This window comes from Dicentrarchus labrax, unplaced genomic scaffold (genome assembly GCF_905237075.1).
Source record: "Dicentrarchus labrax unplaced genomic scaffold, dlabrax2021, whole genome shotgun sequence".
Classification (NCBI taxonomy): Eukaryota; Metazoa; Chordata; class Actinopteri; family Moronidae; genus Dicentrarchus; species Dicentrarchus labrax.
The window spans coordinates 11251102-11271698 of NW_026136720.1; the positions used below are offsets into that span (position 1 = coordinate 11251102).

Here is a 20597-nt window from a genome sequence, read left to right on the forward strand (position 1 = left end):
TTCTATTGTGAAAGAAATAAACACTTTTAACATTTTAATCAGAATGAAATATGGACATATTAGTATTATCCTTAATTACAAATAAGAAATGTACTTATATTGGTTTCACACTTTTTCATTTTTCCTTTAGCATTGTCTGAAAAGGAGTCAGTGAGCATAATTTGCCACTATGTATTAAACTCCAACAGTCTGTATCTAATTAACCTTTTATAGACGCAACAAGTTACTTATAAATGTTACTATCCTGCAGTCGCCAGGAGGTGGCTCCAAGCTGCTACGCGAGGCAGCAGACCAGTTTATAAAACTTCCAATAATGAGATTTAATGCTTGTTTTGTCAGACATTATAAGCCTCCAGTTTCAATCAGCTGTAATGAGCCATTTTAGAAACGTAAGGGAGTATACATAACTGTCTTATGTGGGTGTCTGTTGTACCTGTATAGAATGTCCAGTTGGGTTGAGAGGGAATCTGAAGGTCTCATTGAAAGAGGGTTCTCTGTCATGTCGACAAACTCTGGTCTTCTTTTTGATGATCCTCTTCTGAGTGGCTACATTTACCACATACAACTTCACGTACAGATCTGAAGATAAATTAAAGAAATGATGAATATTGTTTAGTAAAATATTAATAAAAACACACACCCATGTATGTCCACTCAGCCATGTGCACAAGTACACACTACTTTCAGACCTGGTAGGTGGTCTGGGCTCTTAAACTTGTAAGTGATGTTTCTGCATTGAAGGATCTCCAAAACCAGTTGGTCCCCTTCCGTCTTCACCTCCTTCTTGAGAGCAACCTTGATCTCCCCCATTACTTGTGTTTTACCACCTGAAGACAAGAATGAATGAGAAATGTAGATGATCAGTTTTTAGATTAGAAGTTGGAGATTTATATATTTACATTGAAAGAAGTGACTGAACCCTACATTAAGTACCTGCAGGCCGATTGCATGTTCTCCTAGTTTCACTGTAAGATTATTTAAATAATTTAACAATTATACATCACTACACTCACAGCAGAACGAAAGCAGGCAACATCTCAGCAGTTTTACATGGGTCTTATTAAATGCCATTTGTCTGTATTGATATTTACAGGTCCAGTGTGTAACATTTAGCAGGGTATGTTCACAGAAATTTTATATAATATGCATAACTATGTTTTCATTACTGTATAATCACCAGAAAATAACAGCCAGATGCCACTAAACCCTACACACTGGTCCTTTAAGCATAAGGGTTTTTACTAAGACAGGCTGAGTTAAATATGTTAAATGAGTCATCAGGCACCATGGAAATGACCTTGTGACCCCCATCTGTGTAACAGCTGCCAGGCTACAGCCTAAGATGACCTTGGGCTCTTTGTTACAAATTGAAACAAGAGATGGAAGGGAGGCATCATGACACCTGAGCTACATGAACCGTAGATATAGTTATGACAGTGGGTAGGATAGAGTGACATCCACTTCTCCTGCACCACCCCAAGCCATGCGTTAAGTTGTTAGGGTGGATGAATATTGTTAAGTGACAGTAAGCTTAATTAACTTGTTGAATCCAAAATTGAATAGAGTCATTATGAGAACACAGTTTAGCGATGGTTAAAGGAGCAGCTGGAGGGGCAAGAAATTGTGTTATTACACAAAATACCCAGCAGATGGAGACCTACAACCAAGTAAGAAAACATCTGTGTTTTTCTTCCACAGACTCAAGATTTTGTTATAACTGTAAACAGAGGACATTTCTGGAACTTGCCTTCATTTTCTGGGGTCCCTAGTTGGTCTTTGTCGGTGCCGTTAGGAATAGTCTTTCCGCTATGAGAACAAAACAGATGAACACTGCCTTATCCACACGAAGATATAACACAATTTTACATATCGAATGACAAAGCAATACTGGGCATTACTGGATTCACACTGTGCTAAAAATGATCCACAAATTGTCTTACATGCGTGGCACTTGAAAAATGGCACTGTCCACTCCAGTGCCCGCCCCCTCTTCACTATCCAGACCTCCATAGGCGTCTCCTACAAGACTCGGGGCAGACAGCACCACTGATCCTGAGACATCACCCAGTCGGTGTCCTGGTCCTGAGGATGGCAAGAGTAAGCGTGATGGTGAGGAAATCTATCTATCTATCTATCTATCTATCTATCTATCTATCTATCTATCTATCTATCTATCTATCTATCTATCTATCTACACAGCAACAAACAGAGCACATTCACTGACTCAGCTTTTACCACACATGCATGCATGTCCAACAGATATGGTGAAACACTTCACACCCCCAGCTATCACTCACTGACAGTCACGCTGTCTGTCACACATAACTTTGACTGAGCATTACATGACAGCATATCAGAGGAAGAACAAACTAATGTAGATAACACCCTGTCCTTGCATTTGGCAGTGCAGTAGGTAACCTCAGTTAACTCACTGAGGCCTGGACCATAAATAAAGGTCTCTAAGTTTAATCCACACATGAAAATATGTTTAGTGCTAAACAATATGGATGTTCTTCCATAGATTTAATCATTTGTTTTTCGCTCCTGGCTGCTGTGGAGTTATGCTCATACAGTATGAAAGCGAGTGATTAGTTCTGGGAATATATGAAGCGGTTCTGTCTAGACTAAGGGAGGATACATTCTTTGCCTTCATGGTCACAGTGTCCACTTTCCAGTAGTAAGAAGTAAGATTATGTTTGAAACACAATCTGTGAATCAAAGGCAATAGCTGGGAATTTTGTTTCTACATCCACAAAAAACATAATTACATCAATAACAAAAAACACATAAAAACAGACACACACTGACACTCACAGACTTATATACATGGAAATCATTAAATGATTATTAATTTGTTACTTCAATTATTTACACATTTGGTTAGACTTCATTTTCTTTATCTATTTTTTAAGTTTTTAGTTTTAGTGTATTTAGTAAAAGGGGGTAATAAGATAGGATTAATATTTATCAGTACATTTTTCCTATGTTGCCTCACCTTCCCTTGACACTTCTGTTCCCCTCATGGTTAGCTGACCGCTTTACTCTCATTGGCCGGTGAGTGCAGAGTGAGCCTCCTGTTGACTTTTGAACCTCTCGGTGTGTCTGTGTTTCCTGGTTTGACTGGTTCAGTCTCACATTTGTCTCCCTTTGTTTAGGTAGTGGGTTTGGGAAAGGATTGGGTTGGGAGGGGAGCCTGTGTGCCATAACTGTGTGTGTCTGTGTGTGCGTTTTGTGACTAAGGGTTCATTCATATGGCACACACATGCAGAAAGAGAGAGAGAGACTGCAGCATCACAGAGTCCTCTGTGGCCAGGGAACAGTAGCCAGGGAGCTGCAACTGCATGCTTAAATAGCTCTGACACTGGGCTAACTTATCTTAGAAAGGGATGACAAATCGTTTTTAAATTTGAGGGCATCACACTAAAGATTGCGCATAAACATGAATTCATATTGTTTAAATAATGTTAATATGGTACAAAACATGTGAGGGATTGCCATCCCAGCTTGGTTTCTATACTGGGGTTGGAGCTCTCCACACTGGGGTTCTGTAGAAACCATATGCTTGGGATTGGCACATGCACAACTCGTGTAGAAACAGAGGGTTCTGGGGATCTTATTTTGGAGTGAAAGAAATATATATTTTCCTTTTTTGTTATAAGTAGTTAAATTGTTCCACTACGTTAATAACTCACAGTAATGTATCAACTTTATATCCTACTTAATATACCCAAATAGGCAGCACAAATGATAAGCAGATGGAAAATGTCAAATACAGTATTTGGAATATTTAGCACACTAAATGTGCCAGATTTATAGATATTTAATTTCAGATTTAAAGACTGAATAAAATAAGATTTTATAGCAAGTTTAGGTTTTGATATATCACAGGTCTTTTCCAGCCTTGGATTTTTTTTTTTTTTTGTGACTATATTAGTTAGATTGGTCTAACTTGGAGAAGGCAGAAATTAAACTAAGATTATTGATCATACAAATCACTCTCAGAGAAAAAGTAAGATGAGGACAGCAGAAGGCAAAGGTAAAATGTTAAGGAGGTGAATGTATAGTGGTTCAGGTTTTCATCAAATGATCTCAACAAAGCTTGCATGCGCAGGAAAAAGGAAGCATGTCACAGGAAGAGTATCATGGGTAGGGGCGGGATTTACTTGGTTGCAGGCGGGATTGTTGCACGGCAGCCTCGGCGGCAGCAATGGCTATTCCGGCATCCTCAAGGTGGGCCTGAGTGACGCTGCTCTTGCTTTGGCTTCGGGAAGGGCCATGGGAGCGCAGTTGGCCATCAGAGGAAGACTTCGAACTGCCTGGGCTGCTGTGTGACTTTTCCAAAGGCATCATCTGCATGTCTGCGGAAGGATGAAATAGGTTATGACTGCTGATGGGACAACAGAAAGGAGATGTAAACTTGAAAAAAAAATCCACAGAGGACCTGATTGTGCCATGTAGCAGTTGACAAGCACACAGAGTGTAATTACAGCTGTCAAGAAATGATTAGCATTTCTGTTTCTATGGTAACAGCCCATTGCTATGACAACTGAGTGAACATGTTATGCATTAAACTTTTTATCTCAAACAGAAACCTGCTAAGGATAATAATATCAGTTATAATTCAGAATAATCAGTCCTATAGAATAAACTGATTGGAAATCGAGAATGAGTGGATTATTTTACCTTTGGCTGGATCAGGGAAGATTCCGTGGCTTCTGCTCTTGATTACAGAGTTTTTAGGTGAATCATGACTCCCATCTCCCTGTCCTGGTGCTTGACCCTGTCCCATTCCATGCCCCAGCCCCATCCCCGGCACTGACATATAGCCTTGGCTGTGTCCCTGACCATGACCCTGACCTGAGCCTGACCCGGGTGGGCCTTGAGCAGCATGGTGGGCTCTGCTGTGCTCAATGCTCTCACTCTGCTCCTTCAGAGGCAGCCAGCGAGGAGTGTTGTCTAGCTGGGCAGTGTTCGACAAGTCAATCAACACCTGAGAGACACACAGTGACATTGAGAGATACAAAAGGAGACTCTAAGAAAAAGACTCAATGGTAGAAGGGGAACAAGGAGAGGAATTTGTATGAAGGTAGATAAGAATCTGCTAAAGAATAAGAATAAAAATGTATATATTTGCCAAATAATTGTAATGCATTGAAAAAAAATAAAGCAGGAGAAACCTTTTGTGTAAATACTAAATGCATTTAACATTTTCAGACATGGGATTCCAAAAGCACTCACTTCTCCAAGAAAGTCATTGGAGGAGGATCTGTCATAGTCCCACACTGTTACCTCCAGCGTCTTTTTCTTTAACTGGATAGAAAGAGTGAAGGAGAGCAGAGCGGGGCACAGATTATAATGACAAATCTTGTGTGCATGTGAGAGGGAGAGAAATGTGGCTGTGTGAGTGTGTCTGTGTTTTTGTGCATGTGGGTGGGGGAAACATGAAAGAAAACAGCTCAGGCACACAGTATTCTGCAGTGCATGAATGAATGCAAAACTACAACAGGAGGGTCATTTATTGTAATCAGTGAGGAAGTGAGGAGTTAAATACAGATTTGGTTTGTTCCAATATATGTCCATACATGTGTGCATATATCTGTGAAAGTGTATGTGTGTATGAGAATGTGTGGGAGGAGATGGAAACATATCTCAGGGGGTTGTGGGCGAATGAGCAATGCAGCAGCATTTTTAAGGCTGCTCCAGCCAGCAATGAGACGTGATTAACAGAAGGCAGCCCCAGAGGAGCCAATGAATTCTCTACCTTCACAAAAGGCCTCTACTCTCTGACCACTAAAGCTATGCATCTGCACTCATCCCTCACAGTTGCAATTACTGTCTGGGTGGCGTCTCTGTCACATACAACACATTCGTGCAAACACAGACACCCAAGAACACGCGTACCAATATACACGGTAACACTTAGCACAGTGACAGACAAGCACACAGGCACATGATTAACACTTTTTGTTAAATTAACACGCAGTTAAGCTAACTGTGTTCAGACTGTGTGAGAGCAGAGATTATGCTTGTTAACTTGAGTCTTGGGAGTGCTGATAAGCGGTTGCACAGGGGTGTTGAGAACAGCCCAGGGGACAAGACATGACGAGGACAGAATCCTAATAAGACATCCACTTCACCCAAAGTGGCCCACAGCACATAGCTACAGTAACTGAACAAGCATGACAGAGTGAACATTTGTGTGTGTGTGTGTGTGTGTGTGTGTGTGTGTGTGTGTGTGTGTGTGTGTCATTCTGCACAGTACCTGCTCCAAATGAATATTCTTGTAGATGACAGTCTGGTTCCATTCTGGGTTCATGGTCTTCTGGGCATACCTGGTCCTTCTCTTGTTATCAGCACTGATAAGTCATGATATTCAGAATGATTGGTTGTCAGTAATAAATTAAAAGTTCTCTTCCCTGTCTGACCCCATGGCAAACATTCACCAAACTGCGATTCAATAAAGGTGGACTGAATAGATGTTTGTGAAATAGTCAATCTCCTGTTGTGGAGACTTCAGAAACAAATCCAAATGTAAAGTGTTTTTTAAATTGTCTTGTTTTGACTAACATGATTTTACAAAATCACAAACTGTTTTCGAGATAGAAGCTGAGGAGAGTTAAAAGTGAGAGGCGTGGAGAGAAAAAGCAATGAGAGGAGTGGTCTTAAACACCATGAAATACAGCAGATAATTGGACGAACAACAAAGGCCACAACAAAAGGATGGAAAAAACCACTTTGGAGACATAATTTACAGAAAAGAAAAACACCAACTAAAAGCAAAGATCAGCACCACACTACCTTGCATTCTGGACAACCATGACTTGGCTGAGGGAGTCCAGAAGAGGAAGAGGAGGGCAGATATCACAAACAAGAAAAGCAAAAACACAAAAAACAGTCAGAGAAGCCCAGAGAGCTCAAAGAAAAGGCAGTAAAGGATAGAGAGCTGAGGCAATCAATATTATATGCTGGGTGTATCACTGTTTATGTGCCCAAGCAATGTAAGTAACGCAAGACCAAAAACCTCCCAGCGGTTACAACTGGCTCATGGGTGAATGACTTATTCACAATTCTGAGCTGTTGTTGAGATACCGTAGATGTGCACGCTACTGCTAATGTCACACAAATACGTTTTAAAATACTCTTCAAATGAAACAGCAGGGGGACAAAAGTGCCTACTCCTCCTACAGAGCTTTGATTTCTAACCTACTATATATTGTGCCGGTAGAGAGGGTTTATAATCTCATAAACAAGTCAGATGGGTTCATTATCTGAGAGCAGATACTGTTACAGAGCAGATAAAAGCTGTATCGATCCTTTCTCTTACTATTCACTGGCTCTTGGGAAGACGATGGAGCTGACAGGATAAGAGAAGGAAGCCCAGCTAGGTCATAATATAGGGGACTACAGTAAAATGCTCACTTCAGTCAAAAGTGGGTAGAGTAAGAAAGAGCTTGTGAATTCAGCATACTGTAGAGCATGCTGTACACTACAATGTTGTAGTATGGCAAGTCTCTCCTATCATAGATTTGTATAAAGTCTACCGCACCCATCCATTGATTCATAGAGACTGAATCAAAGTACAATACAACTGACTGCCTCATGTCATCATGTCCAGTCTCATTCTCTCATACAAAGTTAGTAAGTTCCATACAGCACAGTCAATACAAAGTCAGAAAGAAATAGGGGAGAGAAAACAAGACAGACACAGAAGCAGAGAGGGAGACAAAGACCAGACATTTGTGAAGACTTAAACAAACTCAGAGCTCACCCTCTCCCAGGTAAGAGGTAAACTTTGACAAAAGGGTCAGAGTAGCCGTCGTTGTCCCTCTGGGCCAGGTTTCTAGCCTGCAGGACGTGAACGATCAGGTTTCCTAGGTTCTTGTCATAGTTGATCTGGAGCTGAGGGAAAAACAGTGGAGATGAGGCTCTGTGAGAAAGATCAAACTACAGATGAAAAAAATTATCTAGTAGCCTACTTTTTGTTTATTCATACCTGAATTTCTCCAGTGATGGGATGAGGTATTTTCATGACCTCTGTTGTCTACAAAAAAAGTGGAGAACAAGAGCACACAGTGGTTGTAAAATGATTGTCATTACCCTGGGATTAGGTTACAGTAAATGGTGCTCTGACTTCACTCTTGAAATATGTACTGTGAGCTTACAGATGAATGGGTTCTCCTTGTAGAGAAGATGCAGAGTAAAGATTTTGCATTGATGAGCCTCAGGAGAGATTTGACTATCTGAGCCGTGTAATTGACTGCAAAAGTCCTCCATTGTAGATGAAGAAGGTTAATCATTTATTTGAGGTGCTTAGATATTACTTGTCTATTTTAGTTTTGTTTCATTTCCAAAATACAAATGTATTATTATTATTATTATTATTATTTTAAATTATTTGTTTGATTCATCACCATTTATGTTACAAAAGACAAAAGAGAAGATCTTTTTTTATGTAAGTATGATGCCTTTTAGGAATCAAGCATTAAAACATTGGTTTATAATGAAGTACTTATACATATTGCCCATTTCATGTGTAAAGGAACCCACAGCCAAGGTCATGCACTGTACCACACAGTTTTTGTGTTCCATTATAATTGGCCTGTCACTCTCTGATGATCACAGTCACACCATTTGACCTTCATGTTCAACCTACCCTTTGTACTGTATGATGTAATACTAATGGAGGCGTATGACATGTTACGCAAGATTCCCCAGACTGCAGCTTAAAACAGATTCATACTATTATTCATTCAGAGTAGATTTACATTTTGCACAAAGTATCAATCTCTGAGCAATCTATGAACCAGTTGTTCACTATATGTTCACTTCTTGTCATCACATTGTAAACTGAACTCTTCACAACTGAAGAGAAGTAGTAGTCAAATCCACTACCTTGTGCCGTTGTTTCTTGTTTATGGCCGGGGATGCGGGCTGGCCGGGGCTTGGCACACCACTGGAGGCAGCTGACCCAGTACCTGAGTGGAGGAGGGCAGAGCGCTCCAGTGCAGAGGGTACCCCCAAACCCGCAGGCCCAACCCCTGCTCCTGCCACACCAGGACCCTGCTGCTGAGACACCTTCTGCAGTTCTGCAGCCAACTGCTTAGGGTCCACACCTGGGGAACGTTGCCCACCTACTAAGACAAATGTGTATAATAATGCACATTGTATTTACGTGATGCATGCAGACGTATCAACAAATCAAACAACAAATTGTACATACCAGCCTTAAGCTGGACATGGTGCTCCAGGGCTTGTGGGTGCTCAGGGTCAGACAGCATATTAAGGTCGCTGTTTGGATCCATACAGGAAATGTGTGATTGAATATCAACCAGTGTATCTTAGCAGTAATCAGTCACAGAGAGATATTTGTCAGATGAAGGGGTGTGGAATGAAGAGAAGGGAAAGGAGGGAGGAGAGAAGGTGTACATGGGTGCAGAGTTGCCATATTGCGACTAAACATGTTGGAGTTTCAGTGGGATAGAGGGGTAAATGATGACAGATGTAACTCACAGTCTCACGCAGAGCTCCGCCTCTGCACATGGCTGGCCCATGATGCACTGCACTTCTTCATAAGTCTTTGCCGTCAGAGGGACTCCATTCCACTCCAACACCTGCATTCCTGTGGTGTGATAAAGACCATAAAGCCGATTCAGAGACAAAATGGTGTTTTCAATTCCCAGACAATATGTTATAGCCTGGGGTATTTCATTTCACCTCATCTCAACATATGAAACAAGTTTCAGTCTGGTTTGCGCAGCCTACATGTTCACATAGCATAAGTAATACTTCAATTTGGATTACAGCCGGTGGAAAATTTCAATAATCTAATTTCCAATTTGCCTTTTGTTTTGACTTCCATCATCATAGCATTACACACACATAGCACAGCAACATGAAACTACAGTTTTTCACACACTCTTTTTACTCAAACAAAGAATGGCATGTCAGAAGTAAAAGAAGTGATTCAAAACAACACATTTCAAAACCTAGCATTAAAATATGTAAATTAATGCATGTATGTTATATATTATATTATAACAATAATCAGTGCACGGCAAACTCAAGCCACCAACCCAAGGCCAAAGCTGTATGAGGCCTCACTTACACAACCGAAAACTGGTCTTCAGATTTGACTTCTGCTTACGAAGCAACTCACCAGCTGCTGTGACAATAAAGGCTTGAATTAATATCTCCATATACTTCTGCATGAGCCAATGCCCATTTAGATTATCCCCTGTGCTCTCTCAATATAATTCACTGTAACTTCCCCCACTGTATTTCTCTTTGCACCTGAAGGCATGTTCTGCTGCCATTCTCTTTCAGCGAAAACATAAACATCACATTTGCATAACTACAGTGCATATGCTAGTAAATAAACTAATAATGCCACAAAAAGGGAATAGTCTAACATTTTGTGTTATATGTTTTCCAAAAAACTAAATATATCAGGCCAGATACAAAAGAAGAATTACATTAGATGATCTGTCCTTCACCCCCTCCCCTGTGCAATAGCAAAGTCATGGCAGTCTTTTCCCATTGGAGAGAGAAACTGGAACCAATTTTGTCCCAGAAATATCCTCAAACTGTGGGATTTAACATTCATATTTAGGCTCTGTCCCTTCAATAAACATTAGAAGATCAATCATTTGAAAATTATATTAATTAATGTACAATTTGAGTAGGGAGTTTTGAATGTTCATAACACTAAATAGTGTGTATGTGTGTTGGTTTATGCCTGCCTTTGTGTATTTGTGTGCCTATAATGATGCTATATATAGCCTAATGACTAACATAGCCTACTGCTGTGGAGGGGGAGTTGACAGGCTTTATCTGTGTTTGGATGTGATGTGTTGGGGAATAAGACATGACAGACCACAACACAGACGGATACAGCAGCCTCTCACATCTCCATCTGGAATTCAGTGATTCAGGCAGGGATTTTTATTGAAGGCTTAAACTACTCTAAAATGAATAATAGTTTAAATATTTAAATTTACACTGTTAATCTCTCAGGCCTCAGAAATGATATTTTTCGTATCATGCAGGCTACAGTATCTTTCCAAGCAAAGTCAAATGAATGTACCTTCTATATCTTCATTTGAACTACATGTTTTTTTTTATGGAAAACTACATACTTCCATGTGTTTTTTTTCTTACTACACTAGGGCATATAAACAATACTTTATACCACTTCCTTTTCTCATTCTCCTCTTACCTTCTACAACTTTTCCTGTTTGTTCTGCCACACCACCAGGGATAACCTTGGCAATATAGGCTCCAATCTCTCCTCGGCTCCCTGGAATCTCCTTCCCACCCACCACACGGATCCCAAGTCCGTTCGCTAAGGGAAAAGTAAACATCCAATCCTAATTAACAAAACTGTGATAGAACATGATTGTGTGCATAATCATTGTATATATTATATATATATATATATATATATATATATATATAACTGGGTGTTGTGTGTTTGCCTTACCTGACACACTGGTGTCCTTCAAGTCTCTCTTGAGCTTGATACAAGTGTGAGGGAAGGCATAAGGGACCAGTTTCATCTGAGAGAGATTTTTTTTAAATACATCATTTTAGTTTACATACTGAAATTTCAAGTAAACAGCATAGTGTGAAGTTGAATGTTGTCAGCTTCGATCTCACCTGTCTCCTGTCTGACATGTTTCCACTCTGTGGATGCCCTTCTCTTGGCTTATCAAACCAATCTGTGTCCTCTCTCCTCAAGTGGTAGGCTAGACAGGGAAAGGTCATGGTTAAAAGCCATGTACACACAAACACACACCTACTGCATACCTGATAGCTTGATAAATCTCTGCTTTGCGCAATGTAATAATAGTTTGGGCAGAGATCAACCTTGCAATCAAGCTTTGAAAAAAGTTTCTAGTATGCATCACAAAGTTTTTCACATATCCATCCCTGTTTGCTCAAATGCAGGGATATCTCTGATCTGTCCTGACAGGATAGGTGAAAGCAAAGAAGTACAAACTCTGTTCCATCCTATCCATACCGTCTGGGAGATCAAATGATCAATGCAAACACTGAATGAAGGATGAATACATTTTAAGAACATTTTAGGTTTGGCATGCTTTTGATACCATGCAATGCTCCCTGTGTGAGTATGAGGGCTCTTTTTTGTCCACATTTTCATAGTTGTTATATGAAACATTGTTGTTGAAAGAAGCTCTTGGAAGCTATGTATTATAATATTCATAACCATTTTAGTCAAAATACTGTGGGTTGGAGTTGTCCCATTGTGTGATTTTATACCTATAATCATTGCATTGTATTTTTTCTTGACATAATTATTTGAGGGGTTAGGGCTGAGAAATGTCTACATGGTATCCAAATCCTTAACTACCTTTGTAGCTTATGGTATAAGATCAAAACCATATAACTTTGAAGTGGTACTGTACTATATTAATATATTTCTGAAGAACTGTAAGTGCAGTGCACTGTGAAAGCCCCCAAAGCTCATCAGACATCAAATACCTTTTACAGTAAGCATGATATGTAACATCTGAAAGATATTGGATGTCTTGTGCCACATTTAGCATCATTATTGCAAAGATCAGACTACTGCTTACTGCTTAGGCCATGGTAACGAGACAGTTTGGTGGGAAATGCTCTACATTAAAAAAGTGAGTCATCACTTTGGTGTTCAGTGAAATAGATTGTCACTAAGAAAAGAAGGTGCACAGATCCGCCAAACGTTCCATTCTATTATCAGTGATCTAACTCCACCAAGGGGATGCACCAGTAATGATGAAGAGAAATGGCCTAATGACCATTTATGCTGAAGGTAAATGTTGCCTGTTATCTACATGTCTTAGATTAAAGAGCACTGCTTATCAGTTCTTATCAGTAGAGTTTTGTGATCTAGAATCAATAAACAGTGGCAACATCGACCTTCAGGATTATATTAATCATTGGAGAAAATGCATTTACATATTTGCACATAATAGCAATTCGAACATATTTTTGTGGTAACACTTATGCATGATTACACAATAAACACGTGATTTCTTTTGCAAAAGTGCATGAAAATGAATACTGGAAATGGGTCTGATATTCTAACAAAACTAGTGTGATGTGCATGATGTATAACTGAGGTCACTACAATATATGACACATAAAAGATATCTAGTGTCATTAAGATGGGGTTCATTCCAGAATGGATCTGACATGTCAACCACTAGAGATCTACTAAATGACATGTATTGTGTACTGTTGAAATGTGGGTCATTCCAGAATGAGTCTGGCATGTTTACAAAACCAACCATAGAAGTGGATCATTCAGAACCATGATGTGCAGCATGGAGGCATACAGTCTCTATTGTAACTACATGGAAATTGGGATGCTGTCTCACCTTCTATATTCCAGTTTGGGCCTCCAGCTGGGGTACAAAGTTATATGTTTTTTTCAGAAATGCGTTCAACATATGTTCATTAATCTCAAAAACTACAGGAACTGTGCTAACACTAGATTTGTATTGTGAAAATACTTCAGCACATGCACTGAAAGCTGTAAGATACATGCTTGAAATTACTGCAAGTCTGATACTACTAGCCTGTGAGTCTACAAATTTAAGCAGAAGCATTGTGAAAAACAAATAAAATACATTTTAGGGAAAAAAAGCCTTTTATCAATTAATGGAAGACGTTAAGTCATAAATAAGGGTTTTTAACTAGTACTGTAAGATACTCTACCGTGTCTGATACTTTCATGAAAGATTCTGGCATCGTCTCTGTTCAAAGCCAGCATGGACTCACTTAGTGCTGTAATCAAGGCAGATGTACACTTTTACATGGGGTCAGGACAAATATAAGCTTCTTATCAAAAATTTAACTATACTAATACTTTGAAAATGGTCCAGAAACAAAGCTAAAGTTGCTAAACATATTTTTTTACTGTTATGCATTGTGATGCTTATCTGATACTTAATGTGGATGACATGACACCCTCTTAAACTTAGTCCTAATTAGGCAAGTGTTTTACAAAAGGTCTTTCTTATTGCACTTTTAGCTGTGTCTAAGATTACTTGTTTCTTCTAAAAACCCCTAAGAATTATGAATTAACTTTTCATATGGCATATTGATATCTACAAAAAAGGATTTTCCTAACCTAATGGAACACTACCAATCCCACGCTTACAGAGATGGGGATAGTACATGACATTATTTGCTGTCAATCACTAGGGGGCATAGACATCTCACATAGCAATGAGACATCCACAGCAACAACCAACAAGCAGAAAACATTGACTTTATTAAGATGGAAATGGAAAACGTATTGCACAACATGCAAGGATGCAAAGTCAGATACAGATAGAAAATCAAAGATATATAAAAACAAAGATATACGGTTAACAGAACACAAATAAGACACAATAATATGATGCTAGATGTAAGTTTTAACAGTACACATAATTGCATGGTAGTCGTTGAGAGAAAGTCATTATATTGTAATAGTTAACATAGTTAACATTTACATAAACAAATTGTATGACTTTTAAACCGGCAGGTGTGTGTCACTGATTTGCCACTAGATAAATAACTACACAAAGTGAATGCTTTGACTGCATCTGCGTAGCACGTAAGTACATCCAGACACCATGATTCAGCAGTATTCCTTTAGACTTACTGCTGTTAGCTGGTCTCGAAAATAGCTTGAAAGGGTGCCTTAGAAAAGTAAATATACTTATTTTCGAGGTGATGGCCTACTTCTCACAAAGACACTATTTTGCTCTGCAGATTGGTGTGGGAGGGCTGAAAAAAAGAAAGAGAACATCCCTATACACCCTTGTCATACCTTCAGGTAAAAGTTTGCAGCTAAGACAGCTTTCAGATGGTCTAGATAGCATTTGACACTCTAAATGCCATTAACCAAACATTTTGTATATTCTGTATATGTATTTCATGTATAGGTTTACATGATTTATGTTTATGAGGCACTTCACATATGAGAAGATGATTATTCTTACACATTAATTTTACCATATATTTTTTACATCATTTTTGTTATTTAAGATTGACTTACACATTTTAGGACTTTTTTTTATAACACAAGGCTTTTGTATGTAAATTGTTATAAAAGTTTTTCTTCGAATCTCACTTTTAAATCAAATTATATTTAAAAAAATACTCTGACAGTCTGACATTGTAAGTCAATTTCTGAATAACCACTCGTGTACCATTACATGCCACAACCTCTCTTAATATAAATATTTGCAGGAGTGAATTCTCAGTAACTGTGTTATATCTACCATGCATTCAGTCAATGTGACCAGTGTAGATGCTTTCTTTAGGGTGACTGTAAAATTGTATTGCTCAGATTTTCAATGTTTCTTACTAACAATAAGGCAGCCATACTGTGGACAACAATGAATGAAGTTCAAGCCCATAGATTTTGTCCATAGATGTTTTAAGGGTAAAGATGATCATTTAACTGTGAAGGACTAAAGCAATTGTAAAATAAAAAGACAAAGCATGCTAATGAAATCACAGAACAAACATGGATAGAACTGATTAGTGACATACATAAACTCAGGCAAAGAGTATTATGTATCGGAGAATAAGATATTTAAAAGAAAGGAAATAGCATGCAAACATCTAACGTGACATTTACCGTGACAGAGGGAAATATAGTAACCAACAACCAACAACAATTATCTGGAGAACTGATGGTTGAGAAAGAACCAGTTAATGCACAAAGTCAGTAAGACCACTCAGCATTAGCATGCGTGACAAGCAGATCCAAACAGTCGAGTTTCTGCAACAGTCTCAGGCTCCATTTACCTTCGCTGTCAGACATGGCGCCTTGCAAGTCATCCATGATGAATGCGATGTCTCGATCATAGCCACGCGTCCGAGATTCCTCCCTCATATGTTGCTGTACCTCTGGCAGGGAATGGCTAGACCCAAATTGGTCCCTGGAGTCAGCAGAGATGGGAGGAAGCGGTCCAGCTGAGGCTCTAGCCATACCCATAGGCTGCCCTACTGGGCTCAGAGGGCTCTCCTCTTCAGAGTTCTGAGCCACAATGGGAATACGGCCCCGGCTTTGGCTGATAGGTAAACTAGTGGGCTTTGCTCTGGCCACCCCAGGGGCAAATGCTGCATCCAGAACATCTCCTTCTGTTTTAAGTCTAAGTGAGGAGCTGGATAAGTCCCGTTTGATAGATAGATCCAAGCCATAGACAGAAGAGGGGCGGGAGGAGGGGCGTGATGAGGGTCGGGAACGGGTGCCACTTGGGTAGGTGCCATCATCTTGGGCGGTGGACCTGATAGTGGATCCAAGTCCAAGGGATTGTCCAAGATTAAGAGACCCAGCTAGGTTGGCCCCCAGGGAGGAGCCCAAATATTTTTGTTGCTCCGACAAGTTCTTTCTTAGCCCAAATGTAATCTCATCCTGGAGTAACCTAGCCGTGGCAGCTAGATTGGTCACAGAGGAAGCTCCAGATCCTATGTAGCTGCCAAAGTCAGGCTCCAGGTCCCTACTCTCCTGAATTGGGGAAAATTTAGTAATGGCCTTAGGGTCTATTAGGGCCTTTTTGTTCTTCATCTGTTTCTGGTAAAGAACAGCTGCTGGGAGTTGCTTTGCAGCCTGTTTTTCAAGGGTGAGCCTGCCAATGCTATATTTTTCTCCTTTAGGGAAGTGGCGAAAACTGCTATCACTGGGGAGATACTGGGGCAGGCCCAGGCCTGTTAAGTGTTCTAGTCCCTCAGTTCCTCGCCTGAACTCTTGCTTAATCTGCTGCTTCAGTAGCTTCAGTTCATAAGGCTCCTCCATAGTGTCATCTTCTCCTTTAGTATAACTCTGAAGCCGAGATGAGCCTAAAAAATCTGCCACCTAAAAGGGAAAATAATATGATTGTTGTTTTCTCCACAGTAATGTAACTAAACTCACACAATGACAAATGTTTTTTGTTTTTATGTGTGGTACATATATTTTACGAATAAGTGATCAATAACATACAGTATATACAGAAGTGGCCAGACTGATCCATTGTGCCTACATTTGTTTGTAAATATATGCATAATGTGGAAAGGCTGAACCTCTAGGAACAGATGGATACTTTCTATGGACATAGACAACAGTTTCACCAATACACTGTAGCGTAAGACCAATAGCTAAAGCTCTATTTATTTGCTACATCCTAAACAGGCTAAAAAATTTATATTGGGAACAATAATGCAACAATACAGTATTTACCTCTGCTGTGCGCCTGACTTCTGCCGCCCTTAGCAGTCTGTCTGCCTTGGACAACTCCTTATCAGGCAGGTTGAATCCAGAACCCAAGCCGGTGTTGCTCAACCCTGTTGATGCCTTTGTTAGCTCCCCTATGTCCTCTATGAGCACGTAGTTCCTGGCGTTGTGGTGGTCAATATCAGCGTAAAAGGAATCAGCAGAAATGCTAGACATGGGACTGGAAGCCATGCTCCTCTCCTCTAGTCCCAGCCTCAAGTCCAAGTTGCCATACTTGCCCCCCAGGTGAGCCACCCCATAGCCACCTTCTGTGGAGGTTGGCACAATGAGCAGAGGCTGGTTGCGCATCACTTCATAGTTGGTGGTGATCTTAGGCTCTAAATCAGACAGGGTGGTTTGTCGCTGCTTTCCCTGTTGCAAAAGCAGAGCATGTTGGTAGCTGCTAGGTTGAGCCTGGGCATGGGAGAGGGATAGGGTTGGGTAAGGAGACACCTGTTGGTGGTAAATGGACTGCTGCTGATACAGGTTCTGCTGCGTGTAGTGGCTGGTAGTTTGGGTCTGAGGAACATACTGAGCATAATGAGAGTAGGGACTAGTTAGCGTGTTGTACTGGGAATCAGCTTCTGTCTGTGGGGGAATGAATTGGTCAAACTCCGACTGGGGAGCAGTGCGTGGTCTCTCCAGGCCATCAGCCCTGGCTTCCCTGATGTTGCTAACCTCACTGTCTGACATGTAGTCTCTTTCCTCTGCCACCCCCTGGAGATAGGCCCTTTCTCTCTTTTCTCTCTCCTTCAGCAAGGCTTCCTTACGCCGGTTGATACCCATCTCCAGGTATCTACAGTAATAATAAAAAAGGATACATATTGTTTTACAATTTTAGCGCTAAAAGTTCTATTAACGTTACAACCAAACAGGGATAATGTTCTGGGTTCTCACACATTAGTACCTTTTACTATGTGTGAGTGTGGAGAGGTCTCACTGAGTCATGTCAAGGCAGCCTTTTAGCCCATAAGCTATCAAGGTAAGAGGGGAATCATGCAGATGAATTAGGAATAATGATTGCATGAGAGGGATGAATGCAATGATACTGGTTTTATCATCCATCATTGGCAATTTACAACATATTAATTGGTTACTAACATTATTTATTTGAATTACTGTCTGAATTAGGGTCTGAACAAAAGCTTATATCGTGAATTGTGTTGATGTTAAATCTGTGGCATCTCACCGTAGCTTGGCGTCAATCTCCTTTTCCTCTTCATCTAGCTCAGCCTGTTTCTTGCGAAGTTTTGAAGATTCTCTCTCCACCAGATCCAGCTCCTTGTCAATGTCCTGCAGGATCTTTGCACGGGCCATTGTTGTACTGCGGGCAAGACGGCGACGAGCAGAGTTGGTGCTGTAGCCTGACCGTCCTGTCAGAGAGTCATCCTCAGGAGGGGGGTCTGGTAGTGTCCGTTTTACCTTCTTACCTGTGCCAGAGGGAGAGCCTCGGCCCTAGAACATGAAAAAAAAAGATACATTGTCAATAATTGAATGAGGATTAAAAACACATAATTATTGTTATCAGTAATGTCAAGACAGTCCATATTTTTTCCATTTATATTCTGAAATAACTTACAGAATAGCTGTCTGCATAGTATCCACCCATCCTGTCTTCTGTGGTAGGACTAAGGGATTTAGGATCAGATAGAGACTTCTGACCAGCCTTTAATATCCGAGGACCAGAGGAAAATCTGGTTGGGTCAGCCGTCAACATTCTTTGCCCTCCAAGTGACTTTTCCGGAGAAAGGGGAGAGACTGGGTTGTAGAAGACTTTAGACTTAGAGGGGACATCAGCTGTTAGGTGTGTGCTGTAGCCCACCTCAATGGATGGGTGCCTTCTGTCTGGGTCTGTCTGACAGCTCAGACTACCACCTCTCTGAGAGTTCTCTGGAGCTGAGATATGCTTGATGATTTCAACCTTGGTGTCCATTTGGACACTGGGTCGTTTGATAGTTCCAGAGTGGTCAGTCTGGACTGATATCTCTGCCACTGTCTGGATAGCAATGCTAGAGACCTTGAAGCCATGTTTTCCATCACTACTATGTTTTCGAGAGCGTCGTCGAGCTTTTGTGGGTGCATCCCATTCATCTTGGTCCTCATCATCAGTCTGAGCTGAGCTATCAACATTTCTCTTATTCTTCTTTCTCCTTCCTACATGCTGTTTCTCTGCTGAGTCTTCATCATCTGTCTGCACTCCACTATCAATTATTTTTTTTCCTGTGTCCTGATCAGCTTGAAGCTTCTTTACTAGATTAAGCTGGTCCTGACTTTCATCAAACTGTGTCCCAACAGATGGAATTGTAGACTCGTCTTTGACAGGCCAGTACTGACCACTGTCCCCTACCCCAGCATATTTAGCATCAAGGAGGTTCCCTGTGGTACCAGTGCTACCATAGTGCTCATCTAACTGCCGCTGCAGTTGCACTTGGAGTTGTTGGATTTGTTGCAACTGCTCTTTCTGCTGGGCATAGGTCTCCTGCTGGGCCACCATATGGGCATGGTGCTCTTCCTCTTGCTGTAGGAGAAGCTGCTGTTTCAGAGCCTGAAGCTCCTCAAGCTCCCTTTGGACCATAAGCTGCTCCTGTTCACGGTAACGCTGGATTTCAAGCCTCTCCCACTCCAGCTCCTCAGCGAGACATAACTGCTTAAGCTTCTCTAGCTCTAGAAACTCCCTTTCCATTTGATACTGGGCCATCTTGGTGTTGTCTAAGCCAGGGAATATTGGGGAGGATGCTAAGGCATCTAGAGAGGCAGCTATTGCTTCCAGGGTGGTGTCTGAGTACATGTCCGGATACCCTGTTATAATGTCAGCCAAAGCAGTGGGTAAAAGCTCTTTAGGTAGCCCAGTGTCAAAAGGAATTATCTGTCCTGGGTCTGTACTGGGAATGAAACCATACGGATGCGGCAATGTCTGGTTCTGGACTGTTGACGTAGGTGTTAAGGTAGTGCTAAAGACGGAGCCTGGTTGAGTTGTAATTGCATACGTGGATGGAACTGGGGCAGCAACAGAGGAGTAAACTATTCCATCTGAGGTTCTTAAAACACTATTTACACCAAACCCAGCTGCAGGGACCTGGGAATATGGAGCAGTAGTCATCCCAGGGTAGCCTCCAGGAGCTTTGCTAGTGTAGTCTAGAGCTTTACCTGCCATAATCAAAGATATAGATTTTAGTTTTACTTTATCAAATACAGTAAAATAATTCAGAAATAAACATACTGTACTGTATATGAGAAGGTCATGCAATTTGGATTTGAAAAGACTCCCACTGCACATGCATAACTGCAGTCATTTTGGTTAGCAAGATGCAAAACCAAAATATTGAGGGATCACACGCAGGCA

General features: G+C 40.7%; 1 protein-coding gene across 1 annotated transcript in view; it reads right to left on the reverse strand.

The window, feature by feature from the left end:
* pclob (piccolo presynaptic cytomatrix protein b) overlaps nt 1-20597 on the reverse strand; it is a 59513-nt gene that overhangs the window by 3523 nt on the left and 35393 nt on the right. The window contains exons 14-36 of the mRNA XM_051383527.1: nt 18834-20401; nt 18444-18709; nt 17222-18050; nt 15808-16858; nt 13720-13788; nt 13380-13406; nt 11656-11744; nt 11480-11555; nt 11216-11341; nt 9511-9619; nt 9221-9288; nt 8893-9134; nt 7994-8041; nt 7769-7899; nt 6799-6825; nt 6263-6356; nt 5239-5310; nt 4684-4990; nt 4164-4358; nt 1941-2082; nt 1748-1806; nt 690-827; nt 434-579 (exon numbers count right to left, since the gene is read on the reverse strand). Coding sequence (XP_051239487.1) covers nt 434-579; nt 690-827; nt 1748-1806; nt 1941-2082; nt 4164-4358; nt 4684-4990; nt 5239-5310; nt 6263-6356; nt 6799-6825; nt 7769-7899; nt 7994-8041; nt 8893-9134; nt 9221-9288; nt 9511-9619; nt 11216-11341; nt 11480-11555; nt 11656-11744; nt 13380-13406; nt 13720-13788; nt 15808-16858; nt 17222-18050; nt 18444-18709; nt 18834-20401 — 5879 coding nt within the window. The remainder of the gene's footprint in view (nt 1-433; nt 580-689; nt 828-1747; nt 1807-1940; nt 2083-4163; nt 4359-4683; nt 4991-5238; nt 5311-6262; nt 6357-6798; nt 6826-7768; nt 7900-7993; nt 8042-8892; nt 9135-9220; nt 9289-9510; nt 9620-11215; nt 11342-11479; nt 11556-11655; nt 11745-13379; nt 13407-13719; nt 13789-15807; nt 16859-17221; nt 18051-18443; nt 18710-18833; nt 20402-20597) is intronic.